The sequence below is a fragment of the Rousettus aegyptiacus genome, unplaced genomic scaffold (genome assembly GCF_014176215.1).
Source record: "Rousettus aegyptiacus isolate mRouAeg1 unplaced genomic scaffold, mRouAeg1.p scaffold_m13_p_3, whole genome shotgun sequence".
NCBI lineage: Eukaryota > Metazoa > Chordata > Mammalia > Chiroptera > Pteropodidae > Rousettus > Rousettus aegyptiacus.
The window spans coordinates 9,745,198-9,769,418 of NW_023416306.1; the positions used below are offsets into that span (position 1 = coordinate 9,745,198).

At 51.9% G+C, this 24,221-nt stretch overlaps 1 protein-coding gene and 1 pseudogene across 8 annotated transcripts in view; both read right to left on the minus strand.

Moving 5' to 3' along the window:
- Positions 1 to 813: 813 nt before the first annotated feature.
- Positions 814 to 24,221, minus strand: part of RABGAP1 (RAB GTPase activating protein 1) — a 133,966-nt gene continuing 110,558 nt past the window's right edge. For 7 of the 8 annotated variants that reach the window (XM_016137438.2, XM_036217813.1, XM_016137439.2 and 4 more), the window contains 7 exons: positions 16,031 to 16,123; positions 15,488 to 15,598; positions 7,435 to 7,539; positions 6,476 to 6,559; positions 5,738 to 5,809; positions 3,926 to 4,123; positions 2,080 to 2,553 (listed from right to left, as the gene is read on the minus strand). In XM_016137438.2, coding sequence (XP_015992924.2) covers positions 2,431 to 2,553; positions 3,926 to 4,123; positions 5,738 to 5,809; positions 6,476 to 6,559; positions 7,435 to 7,539; positions 15,488 to 15,598; positions 16,031 to 16,123 — 786 coding nt within the window. In that variant the 3' untranslated portion in view covers positions 2,080 to 2,430. Of the gene's footprint in view, positions 2,554 to 3,925; positions 4,124 to 5,737; positions 5,810 to 6,475; positions 6,560 to 7,434; positions 7,540 to 15,487; positions 15,599 to 16,030; positions 16,124 to 24,221 lie in introns of all 8 variants that reach the window. The other variant, XM_016137437.2, reaches the window with a different exon arrangement.
- On the minus strand, positions 21,833 to 21,951 carry LOC118601209 (annotated as a pseudogene).

Sequence of the window (24,221 nt, forward strand, 5' to 3'; positions counted from 1 at the left end):
CGCCAGCACTGCAGACCCCAGAAATGTGCCCACCAGCCTGCGGGCGGCCAAGGGGTCCCCACTGTGCTGAGCCCCTGCCACGGCCCAGGCCCCAGCCTCGGGGCGGGCTCACTCACCACCTTCCCTTCTTCGTGGCCTGCATCTTGGCCCGCTTCCATCCGAAGGCTGGGTGTGCCTAGGGTCCTGGAGGGCAGGTCGAGCAGGGGGGAACCGTAGGGTTGGGGGCACTGCTCTTCTTCCTGCCACAGAGAAGGGGGCGAGGTGGTAAAGAAGGATGGCAGAGGGCCGGGGGAGCCTCATCCCCATGGCGCAGGGCGGTGGGTGGGCTGGCAGTGACCGGAAGCAGCTTCCCAAAGGCTGGAGCTGTCCATGCCGCCACTGCTGGAAGCTCAGCGGGCAGAACGGGACCCCGGGCGCTTGGCCCGCTGTTCTGCTCTTCGGCTCTTTCTCTGCGTGCTCACACCCGGGCCCGGACTCCTCCCATCTCTGCCCCATGAGATGCTTTAGTCCTTTAAGGCCTAACCACGCCCTTCTCTCTCCGCTAACGCAAAAACTGCCTCAACTGTAACCACACTGCTTCATTTCTCAGAGGGGCAATGCTCGTGAGGACGCCTCCCAGAGGACAAGGCCCTTGTCCTTTGCGCCCTACAGGGCCTGGCACGCCTCAGCTGCGGAGTGAGTGTCGGAGTGGATGGAGGTGCTCACACACGCCTACTTGACTGCACAGAGGCTGGTTTTCTCTGCTTGTGCGGGGGGGGGGGGGGTGGCGGGGGGCAGGAGCACATAATGATAAAACGGGTTTTTAGAAAGCAATGCTGTTTGTACCAAAATATTTAATGAATATGCTGTTAAAATAAAACCAACAGAAGAGATAGTAATACAACTTTACTGGTTTATATTTCAGTTCATAAAGTTAACACACTGGAACTACCCTAGCACGATGTCCACACACCTCGTCTTAGATAGGCTCACAGCTGTTCTGGTAACTGAAGGAGAAAGACACGGCGTGGTGGCGGGGACAGCTGCGGGGCAGGGGACTGCCACTCGTTACCTCCCTCATCAAGGGCGGCCTCGGCCACTGTCAGTCAGTAAAGCCCACGGGAAGAGAGATACGAAACCACCAAGTGTCTTTACACACACACCGGTGCCTCTCGTAAGCAGCCACCACTGCGCCGCACGCAGAGAAACCGGGTCGTCTCTGAGACGGCCTGTCAGCACGTCACCGTGTAAATGAAAGGCCGAAGTTGTTTTTTTTTTTTTTTTTTTTTTTAAGGTGTTAAAACTTCCATTCCATAGTTCTGAAGTGAGAACTTGCAGCCCATCTGAACAGCGAGGTTTACACCCAGCCACACTCTAAGGAGGGCCCAGGCAGGCAGGGACATGGGCCAGCAGAATGGGGGCCTCTCGGCATGTGTGTCTTACACGTACTCACACTTACACAAACACGTACACAGCTCAGCGTCTGTCTCACTTACACAACCTGCTGTGGGAAACCCCGGGAGGGAGTCTGGACGTAACGGCGGGGAGGAGAGCAGGACCCAGCCAACCTTGAGTGAAATTAAGTGCCCAATAACCACATAATTAAGTTGTGCAGATCAGTCCTAGTCTGGGATTTAAACACTGTCATCGGGGGCACGGGGAAAGATATTTATATATATATACACATACACACACACACACGCACACACACGCGACATATTGAGCAAAATAGGATTTGTCCACATTGTGATTAATCCAGCCTCACAGTCAGTCAGCTCACCCGCCCCAGCACTGGAAGTCACTTTGGCAGCTAACACTAAAAAAACAACAGGAACTATGAGAGTTGCATAGAATTGATCAAAAACATGTGAATAATGCCAAACCGAAAACTTGTGCATCATATAGTTTAACAAAACTAGGTGGCTTCAACTACGACCATGAAACCCTCCTATTTAAAACAAAGTGCTTCTCCGTATCTACCTGGAGGACCCTCTGCTGGCACTGAAGCAGATAAGAATTATTTCAGTTACTTATCCCCTTCCCCGCCCCCACCCCAATATATATAATATGTATATTAAAAAAAAAAAAGATTAAAGGTTTAGAAAAAAACCAACAACAGCCTGAAAGGATCCCCCAACTCTGTCAGCTCGGCCTGTGGGCCGGGTGAGGTGCTGACCGGCACTGGGAGGAGGCCTGGAGGCCACCCGGGGGCGGCGGAGCGCATCCGGAACGGCTGTTGGGCTAGCAAGCCTGTTAGTGTCAGTAGTGAGGGGGCCTTACCCAGAGGCTGCCTGCTTCGTGAGCTCTGGTCCAATGACCTACCAATACGCGTCTATGAAACTGACTTGGGTACAGTCTGGTCCTGGGACATGTCACAGAATCACACATCTGGCCAAAGAAGGCAACAAAAGGTGTCGTGTTCTCGGAAGGTGTCCGGAGGCGGCAGTGCTCTCAGCAAGTCTCCTTCCCTTGGACCCCGGTCGCCGTCTTGATGGAGCTCAGCGTTCGGTTGAACCACGTCTTCTTGGCCGCCTGCACCTCGTTCAGGGCGAGGCCCAAGTGGTGCTCTAAGTCCTGCGGGGGCAACGACATGTCAGCGCCAGCCTCAAGGCCATTTCCTCCCCAGAGCTCAGCCAAGACAGGAAGTCAGTCTATTTACTCATGAGAGGCCCCTAGAAATCCCCCGTCTCAAAGTGGCATAGAAAGACCTGGAATGCCTAAAGCTGTGGGATCTGTGCGAGTCATGACCTCATTCCTTACCTAGTCTGTTCATTAAAACGGCCTCCTAAATGAGCATCTGTCTCTCTCTCCCGTCCACCCACTGCACGCCAGGTAGGCGGTGCTAAAGCTCTAGCTAAGACCGCATCACTGGCTTCCAGCAAGAACCTTTAAAGTCCGGACTCCCTGACAAGGCATTTGAGATGCTTCGGTCCAGACCCACACACGCTCTTCCGGCTCAGCACCCATTTCCACCCCTACTTCCTGAAGCTCCTTACTGGACAAGCCCTCTCTTCCCTCTCCGCTGCTCAACATGCCACTTCCTCCACGAGGAATTCTCACTGTTCTCTCTCTCCTGTAGCTGCAACCCCTGTTCAGCTCTGATACTGCTGCCTTGAGGATGCCTTTCCTGGACAGCCATGTAAGCCATGTCTTAGCTCTGCAGCCCCGGCAGCTAGGACAGGGCCTGACAAAGAGCAGATGCCCAGTGAGTGTGTGAGATGTGGGAGACCAGGCCCCCTAAGCTTCAGTCCTGAACTTGGTTCCTTCCACTAACAGGGCTTGGTGCCGACCTTGTGCTCAGTTACTGGTGCGGATGGAACCAGCCATGCAGTATAAAGATGACCACAATAAGCCCCAATTTCATCAGCAGTGAGGGCTCGGGTAAATTCAGCAATATGTCCAGCGTCACAAAGCTAGTTATGTGATGGGAGTTGGGACATAAAAGCTGGCGTTTACGAAGCCCTCGGGCACTGCACTGCGCCCTTTCTGTGCCTTATCTTCTTTCCTCCTCAGGGACCCTCATCATCTCCACTTGCAGACGAGGAACCTGAAGCGTGAAGAGGTTACTAACTGACCCAGTGTCAGAGAGCTGGCTGGCGAGGCTGTGATTTCAAAGCACACGTTCTCTGCCCCACGGAAAAGATGCCAAGCTTGATGGGTAATTCTCATTATGAGAAAGTGCAATCCTCAGGGCAGGCCACATACCAATTAAACATCCACTGGTAAACAACAAGTAATAAGCTTCTTCCTGTGAGGATTATGGTCAAAGTCCAACAGGGAAGACTCCCGCACTGTAAATATTACTCCTGGCGCTTCCGGCCCACACCAGGAAATGCCCCACACGCGGGTCCAAGCCCCACTGCACCAAGAGCGGGGGCAGCACTTGTCACGGGGGTGGGGGCCCGGGGGCCTGGAGGGCCAGGGGCCCGGGGGCTCTGGCCCTTACCTGTATCTTGCACTCGGCTTCCACCAGCTGCAGCTTGGTCTGTGCCAGCTCCAGCTCCATCTCCCTCAGCTGGTTCTTGAGCGTCTCCTTCTCCTCGTCTGTGTCCTCATCTAAAGCCTCCTTAGCTGCACTCATGCCCTTCACGCGCCCTTCTTTGTTGAAAAATTCCCGGCAGCGCTCACAGTCGTCCACTTTTTGCTGGCAGTCAACGTCAGATGTGAAGAGACAAAGAAGAGAAACCGACCCTTTAGGAAGGTGTGAGCATCGCCTTCCTGGGGAGCCAAGGGATGGCTTCGCAGTTGAGCGCTACGGCGCCTGAAAATCTACCTGGCTCCTTGTAAACTTGCAGACAGCCTACTGGAAAAGCCACCTGGTAATACACACCAAAAGCAATAAAAATATTCTTATGTCTTGATCTAGTCACCTCACGTCTAGAAACCTCGGCTAAAAAATTAAGGAAGAAGCAGTGACTACATAAAGATTTATGTACAAGGTCACTGCAGAATTAGAAATAAGGAAAAAAGGGAGGGGATAAGCCATCTACCACTTGGGAGAAATTCAATATACTGTGCTGTAGTTATACACGAAGTATGCGGCCTCCAAAAAGGTTTTGAGGAATTTTTCACCACATGGCAAAATGGTTAAGCTGGGTGGACTAGGACAGAAAAATGTGTATTAATTATGGTTGCAAAGATATACCCTGTTTCATCAAAGTAAGATGCCACTGACTGTAAGAGGCATCACCCTATGCTCCTGTGAGAAAATATTCTGTCAATTAAACCCCAAAAAGTCATCGGTTATAAAATATGCTTCTATTTCAGAGGGTCTCAGAATGTGAAAAAACGTGCATCTTAGAACGAAATTCTGTATGTTAAAGTCAGAACAAAGACTGAAAGAACGCATACCAAAGCGTTAATGGCGATGTTACCTGCGGGTGGCAAGATTATAGGGATTTTTTTCTTATTTCCTCTTATTTTCCAATTTGTCTGCAACGATCATTGATTTAAGAATGACAAAATAAATCATATTTAAAAAATAGATACTGCTGGTTAAGCCCTACTTATGGCCAAGTGTCTTGTTCCAGGCAAAATTCCGTTTTGTGCAAATACAGCCACAAGCACAGAACTTTCCCACATTCCTGTCCACCGAGCTAAACGTACCTTAGACAAGCACCTTTCGGTAAATTGCTCATCCTAGTAAAATCTGCTAAGCACTCTCATACAGGTGCGACTTAGAGAAAGGGCGCCGAGTCACAAAAGCCTCCAAAATGGCGAAAACACATTGTGGTCCTGGGATCCGTTACGACGGCAGCAGGAACTGAGCTCGGAGGGGGAGTGTCCCATTCTACACAAGGTGGGGAGCGACAAACCATGCCACGTGGTCCTGACCTCTGTACCCTCGCCACCTCAGGCCAAATCCGTGTCCGGGACTCCTCTGCCTCAGCTGGCGCCAAGGCCCTCACCGCCCACAATGACGACGCCTGGAAATCCCGTGGCGCCTGCTTTGTTTCCAGGCGAGCTGTCGGAGGAGGGTGTCCGACGAGTCCAGAAGGACCAGGGGCGCCTGCACTTTGAGATCCAAAGCCAGGGCGCCTCTGACCTCATCTGTACTCCCTTCCAGAGCAAACAGGCGTGACATCAGCTGTCCATGACTGAGCCGGGCTGGGCCCGGTGGCCTACCGGGGACTCGCCGTCGGCTTCTCCCCCTTTTGAAATCAAAGCAGACGAGAGCCCCTCTCCAAATCTGCTGTGCTGCTCACGGCCACACACTGAGCTAGGTGGTATAACATTTCTTTGGGAAAGGAAGACTTACCCGAATTTTCTCAATTTCCATTTTATTAGCCGTCTGCTGCTTCTCCAGTCTTTCGCTCAACTGAGAACAAATCTAAAGAAACAAACGGACGACAATCTCTTAAACAATGTCGTCATCTGCATACTTTGGGCTGGGGACAAACTACGGCGGCAGCTGGCCCATGCCCAGCAGAGGGAAGACAGCGGCCAACATGCCGCTCCTGCTCGGGAGGACGGACGCTGACGGCTGGGCACGGGATCCTGTGGCTGGGCCCCCTCTGCGTCCGCTGGCCTGGACTCGTGGGAACCCGTGAGTGCCACACAAACGCTCGCCGGACTCACGAGCCCACGCGAGATCCCGGCACAGGAGAGACGAGCCCAACTCCGTTACGTTCTTTACAGGCAACTGGCCAGGGAGAGAGCTGGTGGACGCCACACGGGCTCACGTGAACGTGCGGCCCGAGCCCGCGCAGGGGATGCTCCCGAGAACACGGCGCGGCCTCACCGAGTGCCGACCCACGCGCCGGGCGCGAAGCCAGGTGCCCGGGCCGCGCGACCTCGCGGAGCGCGCACGGCGGCTGGGACGGCGATCGCTGCCCTGACGCGACAGTGCAGCGTCAGCGAGGTGCCTTGTCCAGCGAAGGGACGCGTCAGTGCCAGCGGCCGAGCCGGGGAGCACCTGGGTGTGCAGGGGGCACAGTCCATCCGGGCACACGGGGCTTCCAGAGAACGCGGCCCCATCCGGGGCACACAGACCCACCTGCTTGTAGTCGCCGATGATAGAACTGTTTTTTTTGATCTCAGATTCTGCCTTGTCGAGCTCCCGCCGACACATTTCTTTTAGCTGCATACATGAAAAGGCAGAAGCGAATGCTTTAAGGAAACATGCGGAGCCGGCGCCGGCACTAACTGCCCAGTGCTGGGCTCCCCAGAAGTGCCCGACCCTGGAGGCTCTGATTCACCTCCCCGGGGATTCCTTCACTCCCCGCAGCTGTCACCCCCCTGTGCTCGATGCCAGGAGAGAGAGAGAGAGAGGACCGTCAATCCCAAAGCACCGAACCCCACTTTGGACTGCGGCTTCTGCTGGAGTCCCTCCCTGCCAGGGCCACTCGACCACTGAGCCTGAGCCGAGCAGGCAGCACGAACCAAATGGACTAAAGAGCTACCCAGGGGGCCATGCGCCCTCAGGACCTCGCGGTTTGTGTGGCGGGCGCCCTGTCATCTCTCACCTCGGGCCGTGCTGAGACCGGAGGGAACGCCGGGCACGGGCGGGGCGCCTGCTCCAAGGCACACGGCAACCCCAGCTCTTCCTGCGGCTGCCCGTCTGTGCCCCCAGTGACTGCAGAGCTGGCCCTGGACAGGCCTCCCAGAGTTTGCTCTGTGCGGGAGATGCCGGGGCAGGAAGGGCAAGAGCCAGAGAGGGTATCTGCTTTCCTTCTGCAGAAATGCTGACCCTATTCGTCGGCACACCCAGGTGCTGACCGCAGGAATTTCGTCTCCGGCCCCAACCAAAGATGGGCTTTACCCCACTGTCTCCCCCTACACTTTAATTATGAAGAACTGTTATGCTTTGCACAGTAACTAAAAAAGGCTTCTGGAGAGAAAACGAAGCCGGCTGTCTCTGGGTTCTCCAGTGTCAACAGGAAGCTCCCAGCTGAACTGCCAACTGTCCAGCGTTTGCGCGACGGAGGGACCCAGGAGCGGCGCAGCGCCCCTCACCTGAGCTGACTCTTCTTCCAGCCGCCTCTTCTCTTCTTCTGCATCAATCAGCTTCTGCTTGGTCATAAGCAGCTCCTTATTCAGGGCATCTGCCTTTTCCTCGGCCTGAAACGTTTAAGAGACGTTGTTACAGAACAAGAATTGAGAACTGGAAGGGATTGGAATCGCCCGGCACAATCTCATTTTGAGATGATGGCGAAACTGTGATCTGGAGAGAGGAAATGATATGCCCGAGGCCACGCCGAGCCCAGACTCGCGCAGCAGTGCCTGGCCCAGTGCCTGGCCCAGAGGCAGTGCAGGGCAGTGGTCAGGAGCGCCGCCTTTGACATCGGACGGCCTCGGCCCAGTTCCCATCGTGCCCCGACCACGTGCCACGTGCCACAAGTCATCGAGAACCTCTCTGAACTTCAGGCTCTTCACCTGAGGGACAGATAAAGCACGGCAGAGACTGAACGTGGTGCCTGGTGTATAACAAGCACTCAATGAGAGGCAGCTGTCATTATCGGGCAGTAATAATAAATTCTGGGTTTCTTCTTCCAAAAGCTCAGTATTTCCTCTGCAAGTTTTACATTTTGCTCTAGTCACCTGATAAAGAAGGCCACTCTTTTCCTGGCATTCTCTCTTTTATTATCTGAAATGGCCATCCTCCACCCCAGTTTTTTTTACTAAAACATGAGAAGGTCTGGAGGGCAGATCTATGGGTCCGAGTGAAAATGAGCTGAGAGCCGCTGACACTGGACATCCAGGGGTAACTGAGGACGGAACGGTGGGAGCATGTCGAGGGCGGCTGGGGAAGTGCGGGGCGCTCCCGGCCACAGAGCCCGGGACGCGGAAGGTCGCCGCCGGCTCCTCGCACACGGCCTCCTCCTCCGACGATGGGCGGCCGTCTCCCTGAATGAGATGAGCGAGCGCTTCTGCTCTCCCCCCTGGGGCGGCGCCCCGGGCGCCCCCCATGCCCTCCACCACGCCACTCTCCCTCCCACGCGCCTTCTGTGCGAGGACAGGTGCCGGAGGCTAGGGCCTCGGAAAGGGACTGAGAAGGGCACGACAGCAAACTCGGAAGGCCGTTAATTACTGGCAAAACGTGCGTGCATTCAATTAAGTGGGGTCCTAGAGTTAAGGCCTGTCCCTCCTGGGGAGTAACTTATCACCTCCTTCTCCAGCTCAAACCCAAGGAACACCAAAAAGAGAAAAACGAGGGAGGAAATAAATCACTCACAGGAGAATGAAGCCCTGTGAAGGCCCGTTTGCCTTTCGCCAACAGAGCCGCCTGCTGCCCCGCCCCCCACCCTCTCCCTGGACTCGGTCAGCGGCTCCTGAGCAGCTGGAGCACAGCCTTGTGTCCTCTCGTCCGCTCCCCATCACGGCCATGGTGGACGACGACTGACACCAAGCCCGGTTCTAAGACGTGTGACACAGCCCGGTCACAAAGTCCTCTGACCCCTGAGCCCTCCCTCCCTGCCCACCCGAGTCCCCAACTTGTACAGAAGAGAGGTAGGGAAGCGCCTTCCCCAGGCTCTCACACGCACGTAGCACAGCGGCTGTGCCGTCGCTCCGGGAGCTGACTCTGCACACGTGCCCGCGGCAACGGGACGCCGGGCCGGCCCCAGCTGGCGTCCTCCGGCCGCACCAGCCTCGCCGCGGTCACGCGAGGAGCCCGTGAGCAGAGAACGGCTGGTGATCAAGCATAGAAACCTGACTGCAGTTCCAGTCATGAAGGAGTCACGGGGACCAGATGCCCCTCACACCGCAAACAGAAACCGGGAAGAATGCATGACGCCCCTGCTTCCAGACACGGAGCACAGCGGAGGTCGGACTGCGGGCCCTGGGAGGAGAACAAGCGAGGTTCTGGCCCGGAGGCAGGTGGGCCGTGGGGCAGGGCTGGCGTCCGCGGGGCAAGTCTCAGGACGCCGGGGTGGCGGACGCCGTGGGCCAGCGCCGGAACAGCCCGTAAGGCAAAGTGGTGATAAAATGAACCCTGAAAATACTTAAACCAAAGAAGGCAGAAAAGGGGGGGGGGAAGCAAATACAACAGAGAACAAAGAGCAAGGTGGTAACCGTGAATGCACCTGATAAACAATTACATTTACTATAACTGGTCTAAACACTCCAATTAAAAGATGAACAGATAGAATTAAAAAAGCAAGACCCAACTATATGCTGGCTACGAAAAAAAACCCATTTTAAATATAACAACACATATACTAAAAGAGGACGCAGAAGGGCACCATGAAAGTCGGAGCGGTCACGAAAACATCACACACGGCGGATTTCAGAACAAAGTACTACCAGAGACAAAGAGGGACAGGCCCCAGCGGAGAAAGAGTCGCGCCACGGAGAAGGCGTAAGCGTCAGAAATACACGTGCGATGGGAAATGACAACGGCCGTGACTCCGAGGAGAGGCAGTCAGGGGCGCTCTTAGGGACCCCCTCACCCCCCAGGGCGGGACAGAGGGAGAACGCACGGGGCGCCTACGGGAGACCTGAACGGCACCCGGCCGCCCGCATCAGACCATGCCGACACCGCGCGGCGCCCACACCGCAGGGCGGGCGCCCCCCAGGCCGGCTCACCCCAGCAGGCCGCGTAGCGAGCCTTCAGACACGCGCAGAAACGCTTGTAAACGATCAAAGTCGGAAAGGATGCGTTCTCTGAGCACAACTGAATTAAATCAGAAATCGACAGCAAAAAATTTCTAGAAAGATTCCTAACAGTTGAACATCAAACAACACGCTGCTCACGAACCCAGAGGTCAAAGAAGAAATCACAAGAACTAAATAAAATAAAAACAGGATGTGTCGGATGCGGCTGAAATGTTGCTTCAGGGAGATTTAGAACTATAACGCTTCTTTTAGAAAAGACTGGTCCAAAATCAATGTTCAAGCTTCCTCCTTAAGAAGCTAGAAAAAGAGCAAATTAAACCGAAAGAAAAGCAGAAGGAAATAATAAAAAATAGAAATCAATGAAACAAAGAGGGGGGAAAAAATCAATGAAACTAAAAGCTAAATTTTGAAGAGATCAACACAACCGATAAAATTCTAGTTGGATTAAGGAGAAAAGGAAAAAGATATAAATTATCGGGAATGAAAGAGAGGGTATCTCAAAAAATCATTTAAAAATAAGGAAACATCAGCGACTTCATACCAACACATTAGACAACTAAAATGAAATGGATAAATTATTCGAACGACCCGAATTATTACAATGGACACATGAACTAGAAAATTTGAATAGCTTCATATCTGGAGACAAACTGAATACATTTATTGAATACACTTTCTTAACAGGAAATTTATATAATTAAATAATTTCCCACTAAGAAAATTCCAGGCCCAAACGGCTTCACTTGAAAATCAAATCGAGGATTTAATCAAGAAACAATCCTACATAAAGCACTTAATAGGAAGAAAAGCCTCCCAGGTTTTTTAGAAAGCCGGCATCACTCTGATATCAAAACCACGCAAAAACCCTGAAGACACTTCAGACGAATATTCCTCATGTAAAAATCTTTACCGCAAATAACAATCTTTAATGAAAAATAGAAACCCAAGTTTCCTAGGAATGCAAGGTTGGTTTACATTGAAAAAATCAATTTAGTTTACCACATTAACAGAATTAGGAGAAATAGCAAATAATCACCTCAGCAGGTGCAGGAAGAGAGGTGACATTATTCAACATCCATTCGTGACACAAACTCCCAGCAGACAGGAAGGAAGGAGAGCTTCCTCACCCTGACCTACGTAAAACCTACGGCCACGGGCCGGCTCTCGCCCTCCGGCGCGGTTCGGAAGGCCCTAGTCAGTGCAGGTGGGCGGGGGGGGGGGGGGGCGGGGAAGGAGCCGTGGCGTGAGTGGAAGTCAGACTGTCGTGATTCAGAGAGAACACGACCGTGCATGTGGAAAACCCTAAGAAAGTAAACAAAAAGCTACCAGCATCAAAAGTGAACTCAGCGAGGTCACAGGGCACAAAATCACGTAATCAATTTTATCTCTAGAAACTAGCAATAAACACTTAGAAAATGCAATTAAAAGAACCTTTACCATGGGTTAAAATATATGCAATTCTTGTACATTGAAAAGTAAAAAAGAAAAAAAAAAGCTAAAATCAAAAAACGACCTAAATAAAAATTCATGGATTAAAGGTTTAATTATTGTTCAGATATTAATTATCCCCAAGCTGATTCATATTCAATAAAACCCCACTCAAAATCCCAGGCTTTTATTTCTCAAAGTTGACAAACTGACTCTAGTATTTACAGACATACAAAGGACGTAGAACAGCCAAACTGGTTTTCAAAAAGAACAGAGCTGGAGGGCTCCCTGGACCCGATGTGAGACTGTGAAGCTCCAGTGATCAGGCAGAGTGCCGATGGCGTAAAGACAGACTCACAGACCAGCTGAGCAGACACAGGCTCGAGGAGACCCTCGCACACAGGTCGACGGACTGCTGACCCAGTTTAGGCGCCTGCTCGAGGGCAGGAGCGGCGGCCGTGAAGGAGCCCACGTTCACGCCCGGGCGGCTGGCCTCCCGAGCCTGCCTCCTTCGCTCTCCCCGGACGCCCCCGTGCCGGCGGGGACTCAGACACGCCGGCGGCCCTGCGCCAGGCGCCCTGCTCCGGTTCTCAGCCGCCAGCACCAGGGGAGGGTCTGGGCGTTACTGCCCCGTCCCAGGGCAGAAAGCTTGCTTGTGGTCACCTAGGGATTCGGGGGCTGACCGGGAATTTCTCCATCGCTGAAAAGTGACAGGCGAGGAATAACGAAAGTGATATAGAATCGACCGGAAATACAAAGAGGGCTGTGGAAATCCTATAAGCGAGAGCTTTTCTCTGGGAAGTGGAAAGGGATGCGTTGGAAGGAATAAGGTTCTTTCAAAAACCTGAGTCTCTAAAGTCAACAATAGGTGACAGGACCCCACATCCCTCACTTCAGAACCTAGATGCTTTTCAGTGGCGATTCACAAGAAACGGGAGAAACCCTTTTAATGAAGACGGCGGCAGAATCGGGGGAGGCGGACCCGGCCCCTCCCCAAGGCCGAAGCAAAGGCTTTGAAGGCAAAGAAAGCAGAGCTGAAAGGTGTCCACAGGCACAAAAAAGATACGCACGTCGCCCACCTTCCAACAGCCCAAAGACCCTTGGAAGAGCGCCCCCGGGAGACACGGGCTCGGCCACTACACCATCAAGTACCCCGATTTCCGAGACAGCCTCAAAAATGACAGAAGTCAACGACACACTTGCGTTCGCTGTGGAGGTCAAGGCCAGCAGGCGCCGGGCCACGCCGGCTGTGGAGCTCTGCGGCTCTGACGTGGCCCAAGCCCGCACCCTGATCGGGCCTGACGGAGAGAGAAGGCCCATGTTCGACTGGCTCCCGACTATGATGCTTTGGATGTTGCCAACAAAATGGGATCATCTAGCCTTAGTCCAGCTGGTTAATTCTAAATATAAAAAATTTTTGCTGTAAAAAAAAAAAAAAGAAAGAAAGAAAGAAAAAGAAAAAAAAAAAGAAATGAGAGAAGACTAACTTGGAACGGGTCTTGAAAAGCTAGGACGGGGAAGGCCCGTCTTCCCAGCACTGGGGCTGGAGGCCGGACCCCTCTGATGCCCCGAGCCCCGAAGGTGGAAGCGCCCTGCTGCTCCCGGCCCAGTCAGGGGTGTGAGGGCTGGTGTCGGGCCATCCCGGTGTCAACCTGAAGGCTCTGCCACTAAGTGTGACCCGTGGACATTACTTAAATTTTTTTTTTTTTGCCTCTGTTTGCTTATCAGTGAAACGGGGATCATAAGGACATCCCTTACACCACACGGGCTGTTCTGAGGATTTGACGACAAAGACAAAGCACGCGGGGCAGCGCCTCGTCATCGGTGCTCCAGAAACGCTCTCGGCTCCGTGCCCACGTCACTGGTCCTCCTGGGCTTGCGTTCCTGACAGCGAATCGCAGCTTCTTGTTCCACACTTATTCCGGAGACAGAGCAGCACTACAGAAGCAGGCCGGGCCGGGTCAGACTCCTGGCTCTGCTCCTTCCCGGGTGCCTTCATCTGAGGCCCCAGTTCCCGGCTGTTGAGAAAACCCTCCTGCACAAATGGGGTTCACATTACCGTCCTCGCGAGGCGGAGGTGAGGGGCAGGGGTGAGTGAGAAGGCTGCTTATCAGCACAGGGCCTGTCACGCGGATCACCAGCAAAGGGGAATTCATATTAGTTTTACTAGTTCTCACTTCCGACATCAGGAATGTAACCTAGTTCTCTGACGACTCTGTCAGGATACGACGACTTGGAAAAGGGTTTGCAGCGCTTAGGGGCAGGCGCCAAGAGCCTGAGAAGTCTACGAGTCACCGGGCCTGTCAGACTGCAGAACGCACGGATCAAACTGAAAAGCCACCTGGAATTTTAGGGGACGCTGCCTCTTAACGTAAGGTTATTACGGAACACAAAGCTCCTGTCCAGGACCCATTTTCTTTTTTTTTTTCCACCTCTTTTCTGCGTGACCCGAGAGCCCTCCTTGGTGCGCACTGTGGCGGTCCCTGCTCGACGTACACCGTCCCTGTCCCCCCAGCTTGGCAGAAACGCCTGGTGGCTGATGGGGTGATTCACATAGTGTTTCCACAAAGAACACATGCTATGCTGAGAATCTGCACCAGAGAGAGGAAACTCACACTTGACGAGCAGGCTGTGGTAAACCGAAAAGCAGAGACATCGCCAGGTTCTGGTTACTGAGGGATAATGACCTTGAAACACCCTCCCGGCAGGAACTGGAAAGAGGAACCTTCCCAGTTACATGCGGTATTTGTGGCTGACAAGCAGAGGAAACGTAACACTGCCTGTGCCTCATTTTTGGGGGGAGGAGCTTTTCATATATGCCAAATCATGTTAGCGCTCACTGTGCCCTGGGACACAGCCATTGCTCTACCTCCCCACCTTGTCTCTACTTGAAAATAGAGTAGCTGGTATTAGAATCCAGTTCTGTGCAAAATCTTGTACTCCATTATTCTATTTCGAAAGAGAAGTAGTAAGAACTGGTAGGTATTGCCATCCGTCTCTTCATCCAACATGTGAACCACTTTGCGAAAGCGTAAACTTTCAAAGAAAAGGCAGCAGTGCTCCATAGTTTCATACACATTTGGCGGATGTCAAGGACTTTGTGAGGTTCATAGATCCTATGAGGTTTAAGATATCATGTAGGTCTCCTATAAACCCTCGACAGCCTGAGCTCGTTTCTAGAACCTTAAGAAACCAATGAACAGTATTCTCAGGAGCCCCACTGGAAAATCTAAGGCAGGTGTTGGCAAACAATGGCCCGTGCACCAAATCCAGCCTGCCATCGATTCTTGCAAATAAAGTTTTATTAGAACGCAGCCAAGTTCATTTGTTTACTTATTATCTATAGCTACTTCCGTGCTAATGGCGGGGTTAAACAGTTGCAACAGAGACCGTAAGGTGCACAAAACCTCAAATATTTACTCTCTCTGCCTTTACAGAAAAAATATGCCAACCTGACATAAATTATGAATGAGAGACTATACTTCTTCTAAGGGAGGCTTGTAGCAAAGAAAACAGATAAACGCCTTGCCGGGAAAGCCATCATCTCAAACTTTTTAAGATTAGGAGGAGCAGAGAAAAACGAAACATCTGCCAACAGAGATTCCTGATGAAGTCGACCTCGGAGGCACTGAGCTTTATTAGAATCATCAGTGCTTAGTCAACAGACACATTAACATGCAAGATAACAAAATCTCTGGTTTTAGGGGGACGTTCAGAAAACCACAATGAGTAAACGCTCCTGCCAGTTGTGACAGCCTAAGAATTAGCCAAAGGGTCTCTCGATCCCGAAGTGTTTGGCAAGTGCAAGGACTGTCTGTAAGGAGCAGAGGGAGGCAAGGAGTGCTCTGTGAGAGAATCGACGAGCCCTGAAGGAACTGAGGGAAGGAGCCTTATCCGGGGCCAGCGGAGGAGCAGAGGAGGTAACTGACTAGAACAACAAGCACTAAACCTCAAGGATTTCACTTGATAAAGGGAGAAGTCAAGGGTTCGGTATAACCTGTCCCTCTAGACAAGGCAGACTTACATTATCCAGGTCCTTCCGCAGTGCGATCTTGCTGGTCACCAGCTCGTGGGCTAAGTCATCATTTTCCTGTTCCAACCTCATGTTAGCTTCCTGGAGACGCCTATTCTCCCGCTGAAGGGTAAAAAGAAACTGGTTTCAGACACATAAAAGTCAGATGAAAGTGACAATTTCTCAGGGCTAACCCTTAAAACTACTCTGAGCCCTACGGAAATTGTGGGAGACGAGGCCGGACCCGATGTGCGACTAAGCAAATAATGTCTTATTTTCTGTCCCCACAGAGAACGACTTAACTGATTCAAGTGACCCTGTCAAGCAGCCGCTGCTCATTAACTGGGCCGAAAGCCTGCTGAACTGTAATGAACTACGCAGCGGGCGTGAAACAAAACAAACCTCTTTTCTCGTTTACAAACTCAAACTGAAACTTGAACCTAGAAACAGTGGAGCTGAATTTTAAAAAGGACTCAGTAAAACGAGTCACGGGCGCGATGATATGACATGAATACTGCGAGCTCGTCACAGCACGTGGGCCACAAGCAAACCAACCTCGAATCGCTCGATGGGGTCTTCTTGCTGGGCCTGCTGTTCCCTCATGGTGTGATACTCCTTTTCATATTTTTTCAACTTCTTCTGACTAATCTGTAGGATAAACCACAACGCAAATTTAAAAAATATCGGAAAGTGGGCGGGCGCTTCAGGGCCTTCACCGAAGACCAGGACCTCCGCTGCCCGGGGCACCCTGGCCACTGCGGAAGCCCTAGTGTTAGAGAAGAATCCTCAGGGTGGGGGGTGAGTCCAGGACCCCAAGTTCTTACTCAGCGATACTGTGTCCAGGATTCCGCTGCGGATAATCGTCCCCAACAGTGTCAGTGTTACTAACAGTGTCAGAGCAAACACCCTACAGATAGGTAACTCCTATCCGAGTCCTCGGTCCTATCGTCCCTAATCACCGTCACCATTGTCACCCTCCGCCATTTCATTTAGCAGACACCAGCGGGGCCACAAGGTGCTTTAAACCTGTGACCTTACCTCGCCTCTGTAAGGCACAGTATTATCACCCCACGAGTTGACTGAGGTCTACGGAGGTTATGCAACTTGACCGAGGGCGCTCAGTTAGGGACTGGCAGATCTGAGACCCGAACCCAGGCAGCGGGACTCCATCCAAGACCCGAACGGTAGCCACCTGACCGCCCCGCCACCGACGGCCTTTCCCGTACCACCGGCTCCGTGCTTCCGGGGAGGAGCGACTTTCTCTGCTCGGAGCAGCACAGCTCTGCCGACCACTCCGAGCTGCTCGCGCGCCCCCGACCTGCTCCCCGCTGTCCCTCAAGCTTTTCTCACCAACCGCTGCCAGCCACAGGTCTACACCTGCCACTCGCACGGCTCCATGGCCGCTCTCCGAGCTCTCTGAATCGAGCTTGTGCTCCGACTCCTCCGAAGAAAGCACCCTCTTCGACATCACCACCTGTTTTATTTATTTTTCACTCCATCCATGGGTCCTACCTCTCCCCAACTAGACTTCGAAACCCCTGGACCGAGCCCCGCCTGTCCTCCGCGGGAAGGCTTTTCTAGCTGCATTCTCTTAGCTGTCCTTCTCCCTAACCTGCTTTCCCCCTTCCTGTACTGGGCGGCCGTTCTCTGCCTTCCGTCTGACCCATAACCAAGGGCGTCCCTTCGGGATGCGACTCTTAAGTCTGTTTTTGACGTCTTCCTCTAAACTGCTAACTCATTCTTTTTTTTTTTTAATTATATTTTAAAAATACGAAATATAAGCAATAGAAAAGTGAGAAACATGCACATAATTTAAAGAATGACACGAAGCCAACACGCGTTCCTTGCCAGGCTTCGACAGTCGGTGCCGCACAGGTGTTCGGCCCCCAGTTCCAGGTAACCAGGGCTCCCCGACAGAGCCGGTCTCGTCCAGCTTCCTTCCTTTAGGGAGGAAGAAACTGAGATCTAGAAAGGGGGTGGGGCAGGCGCAAGTCTGCGGCCCGCTGCCCTTCAGTGCTCCACCGATCCTCCCCCAGCGGCGCAGGGGACCCTGCTTCCTGTCGCCATGCTTGCGGGTCTGCCTCAGTCAGAGCTTATTCCGGGAGCCTGGCTGCCGCCCAAGGGGAGGCGCCGCCTGGGACGCAGCACCGAGCCCTGGCTGCAGCCTGCAGGGAGCGTCCATCCAACGCTTGGGCTGGGGCTACGAGCCGTGAGCGACATCTTTAAACTCGGATCTTCTGCGGTTCAAGGCCAGTGCCGGGGCAAACGGAGTTTACTGTGTATGCGACTCACAGAGAAGGCACCTTAATAGAACATCTGAGTATGAGTAAATTTATACACGATCCTATCAGTTCAACAGGAGAGGAACGAGAAATAAATGAGGCTTGTGGGCAGTAAACGCTTCCTCCCCATGCTCCTTGCTGTCAGTCTGGGTAGATGACAAGGACAGTGGAGTGAAGCCCCCCTTAGTGCTTTATGAAAACCAGAAACCCCGACACCAAATTCTACAAAACGTTCTCGCAAATCGCCAGGATGCGCCAGCTTTTCGTTTTCATAATGGGGTAAGGAAGAATCAACATTTCTTTTTCCTTTATAAACATACATTTTAAAAGGCTAATTACAAAATAATTCCTTCTACATTTCATTATCCCTTATAATCAATGCCTCATTCTCAGAGCAAAAGGGCTGATTCTGCCCAACCACTGCGCCGGCAGCTGCTGCGCAGCGAGCGCGGGACCTTTCACGCGAGTTGCTGCCTTCGGCCCTCACGCGTCCGCAGCAGGACCCGCGCACTTCTGGGGACGTGTGCGCTGTGCTTTCCAAGTGTTCTGCACCGAGTGTAAATTATCTGTGTAATTAAGCAAACAAAATGAATGCTGTTTAAAAATACCTCTCACGATTGTTCGGGGCTTCCCTGAGACACGGCGCTGCCCCTTGCTCTAGATGACGCCTCCGTGACGGTTCTGCATCAGTCCTGGGGGTCCCCGCCTTCCACAGAGCCGGCTGGTCCCCAGGCTGCCTCCGCTACCAGCTCAAGCTCCCTCCCCGTCCCTCAGCCTCACTGATACTTGGTTTCTCCCCCTCTCCCTCCCTCCCTTAAACATCTTACCCTCCAACCCCCCACCAACAAAAAATAAAAACAGCACTGCTCATAGTGGGTCCGCAGCTGACCCTGACTCCTGGAGCAGGGGTGGCTGCACCCCCGCGCCGACGCATTCAGGCCGCCTCTGAGGCGGACCCCGTGAAAGAGAACGATGCCGAGCCCGCACGGGGAGCCGAGAGGGACCAGCGGCCGCGGCCCCAACCGCACCTCCGTGCGCGGCTGCGCCAAGGAGGCGTCGCACGTCTCAACTCGACTGCCCCGTGACCGGTGCCTTGTCCGGGTCAGGACCGTGTGCCCCTCGCCACTGCGCCCTGCCCGTGCACGGACAGAGTGCCCAGAAGCGCGCGTTACATCGGCAGGGCAGGACCTCGTCCTCTTCTGAATGGCAACGGCGACCGAAGTGAACCGATGCGGCCAGCGCGGTCCCTCCGCCTGGACGACCCCGCGCGAGGCTCGCCCCTCCTTCGGATCGGAGCTCCAACATCGCTTCTCTGGGGGACGCTTCCTTCCCTGACTCCCTCTGCCCTCTCTATCAGGCCAGGTCGTCCGTGATACAGTCTCGCCGCAGCGACTCAATTCCTCCGTGGCACCTGTCCAAGCCCACAAGTACATGTGCGCTCCCTCGACTATGTGTCTTCCAGGCAGGAAACAGGCCCCCTCGGTTTTGCTCGCCAGACCTCCGGCGCCTCGCTCAGTGCCTGGAACATAACCGGGACTCGATAATCAGATGCTGAACAAGTCAGCGCCGATGGCCTTGCTTTGGCCTCCTCAGGCCGCAGCAGGCGCCGTCTCCTTGTCCGGCCGCTGAATGCTGCTATGCGCAGTGCTGTTTGCTAGGCACCGGCGATACAAAGACAGACAGATACAGAGCACGATCCGCAGACTCCACCAGAACGCACCCTCGCCGTGAAATTCCTGATGCCCGGCGCACGGTAAGCATGAAGAGAATGAATACGGACAGAGTCCCCACTCTTAAAAGTCTAAATTTCATTTTTTGTCTATCTCTTACTTATACCAATCGCATTTTAATTGACTTCAGGAAGTAGGGCAGCCTTGGGATCTGATCACACCCACAGTCTGACTCGTATCAGAGCGCCGTGGAAATCGTGGCTTCACACACAGTGGTATTTTTACCCTCGAATATCAAATCTGAAATTCGTTCTGTTTAAATGTACTTTGTGGGGGAGGAGGAAGACTTTTAAGAGTTTTGAGATAAGATGGGAGTTTGAAATTTAGGTAAAACCAATTTTTTACCCCACTGAAACTAGTACAGAGACTCAGCACGGTTAGGAACAGTCTCTTGAGAGCTCTGGTCCCCATAAAAAAACACTGTCCCCATAAAAAAGCATAGAAGCCAAGTCTGCCCCCACCATGACCCAGCAGAACACTCGACGCTCATGGGCTCCTTGGGGTCCGTCCCTAGTCCCTGGTGGGGAAACCTTGAATTAGGAAGCAGAGACCTGGAACATGTCAGTGTCTTATTTTGGTGGAAGTATAAATTTAGTCCAAACCCCTCCTCTCGGTCACTCACTCGTCATCAGTCTGTCACTTGAACTGGATAACGCTCTCTTAAAACCTGAGTGACTTGCCCTGGGAAAGGTGGCCCTCGACCAGCCTCTGGAACCGGCAGGGATGACAAGGCCCACAAAGACGGCTTGGGTGGGGGTGAGGTGGTCCCGTCTACAGGCAGACAGGCCAAGGAGGCTCGAGTCCGGGCTCGGCTGGCGACCTGCTGTGTGGCCGAGGCCAAGCTCTCTTATCTCAGCCTCACGTTCATCGTCTGGGGGAATCGCAACAGTCCTCATGAGGACGACTGTCGTGAGGGTCGCAGGCTACAACAACACATGTGTTATAAAGAGCTCAGAAGGGTGCCTGGTGCACATGAGGCCTTTTTAATAAGGGATAGCTATTGCTTGTTATTGATATTATTATGATCCTGAATCGGAGGCAGACTATCCTCTGAACATGCGCTGCAAACAATGAGCCATTTAAACAAAGTCCATTTAACAGAGACGAGCAGGAAACAGGCCGCTGGTAGGAATAGGATCTGATTTCCAAGTCTGGCTTAAGAAGCTGTTGCACAGATCGGAATCCTCGCTGGGCTGGAATCGTAGGGAGCCCAGCGAAGGCGGGAGGGTGAATGTCAGTGGCTCTGCGCTGCGGGGCTGAAGGATGCTCTGTGGGCCTTGAAACTCATAAGATATAAAAAATAATAATAAAATAAAATAAGAAGATAGTGACTACCCCTACTCTTGCAACACTGGCAAAATTTAGGGTACACCTACGAGAAAGAGCAGCCGCTCAAAAGTTTCCTCATAACATCCAAACCTAAAAGGTAGGAAGGATCAAGCAAAAAAGTAAAACGACAGCCTGGTCTAGTTAGAAAGAAAACCAAACTTAGGTACAGTAGAGAGAAAGTTTCAACACTGACAGAGACTAAGTTGCCCATCATTATATGACAAACATCGCCAAAAATGGGCCAATACAAGCGTCTCTTGCCCTGTTCATTCGATCCCTTACTTAAAGCACAGTGACACGAAGCACTGACTTTACAGCCTGAAATGTGTGGGATCTAATCCCTACGCCATGACTTACAAATTTTATACCTTTTGGAAGTTATCTTCGATTTTCTAAGCTTTAGTATGCACGGTTGTAAAAGGACCCCACGTGGTCACTGTAAGGTTAACTGACTCCGTGCAGGCATTACCGAAAATTCCATGAACACACCAGGAAAAGGCTGATGAAGCCACCGCAATCACAGAGCTTAAAACCCTGATGCACGTGAACTACACGAATGATCTGAGCACAGGAGGAAATTCAAACTTGTGCTGCTTTTAGCTTGTGAATAAAAATATTCTCCTAGGGGAAATATTCCCAAATGCCAGAGTATTCTCTTTCTCTGAGTGGCAAATGATCAGTATTACATTAATTTGGAGGTACTGCTATTTGATTTTTGTAGTAATATCTTTAAAGTCCATCACTTTGGCTTTATGTTTGAAATAACAAATTACAATGAAATAATCGTTCAGAAATACCATTTCACCTTAGGCAGGATTCTATGGCGAAAGGGTCAAGTCTGCGGGTTTGATGGAAGAAACTCACTGAGCCACCCCTTTTAGCATGGTTCCTGCTTCTTCTGAACTAGCCTCACTATCTGACTTGTTCTCTAAAACCTCTGTATAGACATGAAGAAACAGTTCTCTCATGTATGTGTGTGTGTGTGTGTGTGTGTGTGTGTGTAATTTTTTTTTTTACACCTACACCACCTGGTCTTCCTAGGTGGTCTCCCATCCAAGTACTAACCAGGCTCGACCCTGCTTAGCTTCTGAGATCAGACGCAATCAGGCACATTCAGGGTGGCATGACTGTAGACTTTACGTATTTCTTAAATCAAAAATTTAAAAGTCCTAAAAACGAAACTCCCCCAAAAGACAACGCATGGCACGGTTATGAGTGTGAAAGGTTGCAGAGCTCCAACTCTACTCACGAAGTCCTGGAACAATGTATTAAAAGTAGAATTCCTTCCAGACCTTATATCAGAAGTGGAGACAATTCTCCTATCTCTGGACACTGGCCCACAAAGGAAGAGAAATTACGGCTAATTGAGTTTTGATGTGTGTTATTTAATTTTAGATTAGGAGCAGGAGATCTAAAACTCCTCAAAAAATAAATATTTCAGTCCCATAGTAAACCAAGGAGAAAGGGAGAAGTAAAAGGGCTGAAAAGAGATAAAACTAGAGAGAGGCGGGTTAAGACAGACACAGAGGAAGATTTATGGAGAAAAGGAAGACAGGCCCTGGGAGGAACACAGACTTTTTTGAGCAACACGCCCATCTTGTGGCCGTTTCAGGAGTTGCCACAACAGACCGAATTCCTGCTGCCCTTCTGCACGGAGCGGGCACAGCGTGATGGAGAGGGAGCATCGGAACGCGGCCAGAGGCCTGAGTCCCGCCAGGGCTCAGCGCTGCCCCACCCGGTACCAGCCGCGTGAGACACTTGACTTCTAGAAGCTTCAGTGTTCACGCTTGGTCTGCCTTGTGTACCTCGTAGGGGCTGTGAGGAAGAAATGATATACTTACAGAAACAGTACAAACACCAGAAATGACGTTGTAATTGTTAAAACGCAACGACGACAACCACAGAAGTAGGTATTTGCTTCCTGGATTGGCCCGTGAGGCAGAGTATTCCCGATTCTCGCCTTAATCAGGAAGCACAACTTTGAAAAATGAGCCGCAAATTAAAAAAATTAAAAGCTAATGAAATAGGATTCAAAAGCAAGCTTCCAAAGAGTCACACAGCTGGACCTTTTCCAAGCTCCAAACCCCCAGAGGATCTCTGCACCCCCGTGCTGGCTGAGGCGCTCTGACCTCATGCAGCCCACGTAATGCAGGGCTTGCCAGAGATTTTCTTATTTTTGAGCTGACAAATTAGCGCTGTGACTGAGGTTCTTCCCCATCAACTGGCTCGACTACTGCCTGGATCTCCCTGAATATTGTCCGTTGTAAGTACAGCTGCCAGGACACAACTAATCGTTACTAACTAGGCTGCACACAACACAGTCTACCTTTCAGCAGAAAAATTGCACTCTCTCCTGTCCTGGTGAATCTGTAGGCCTTCTACGCTGTGAATGCAATTTCAAGAAAAATTACTCTCTTTCTACCTGAAACCATGTGCAAGTAGGGGACTCACCCGGAGTGCACCCCAGCCATGCAGTTCTCCAGGGCCAGGAGGAGTCAGGTATCTAAACACAGAACGTGTGAGCTGTGCAGCCCTGTCTGCCTCAACTCCTCCAAAGCTCAAGTCAGAAAAAGAGGACATTACACACCTCTCCCCTGGACTACGGAAATACAGGATCCACGTATGATTAGTGTTTCAAGCTAATGAAAACCCAAAAGGTAAAACCCTCGACTGGAAGATACCGTTAAGCCTTGCCCAAATCCACGTTAACTCTTCTTTGGAAAACACTTTTGGTAGAAACAACAACAAATTCATGTATTCACTCATTCAACCAGTATTTACATTCCAGATCCTATTCTTATGCTAGAAATCAGAAGTAAACAAAAGAGATAAAGTCCCTTCTGTCACAGGTTTAATTCCAGGGTGTGTGTGTGTGTGTATGTGTGTGTGTGAACAGCGAAGGAATTGATAGTCAAATAAACATAAAATAATGTGAGGTAGTGATAAGTAGCGTGCAGAAAATAAGGGTAGTGAGGTAAGCGCTGGAGGCAGCTACCGCCTCAGACAATGTAATCAGAGCCGGCCTCTTCGATGGCACGATCTTTGAGTCTAAGACTGAAGGAGGCAACACTGAAGCCACACAGACGTTGAGAGAACATTACGGACAGAGGCCCGTGAAAAGGCCTGAGGGGTGAACACGCTTGCCCTGCCTGAGGACGGCAAGGAGGCCAGGTGCCTGACGGGGACGGAGGAGGCGGGCAGAGGAGGAGGAGATGAAATCAAACAGATGGCTGAGGGGTCGGATGGTGCCGGGCCCTGTAGACCACGGCAAGAACTCGGTTTTATTCTGAGATAAGGCATTAGAGAGTTTTAAGCAAGGGAGAGATGGGAAGTCCTGGAGGAAACCACGGAGGAAGAAGGAAGTCCAAGGAGTCTACTGGAATATTCCAGAAGAGACGTGAGACG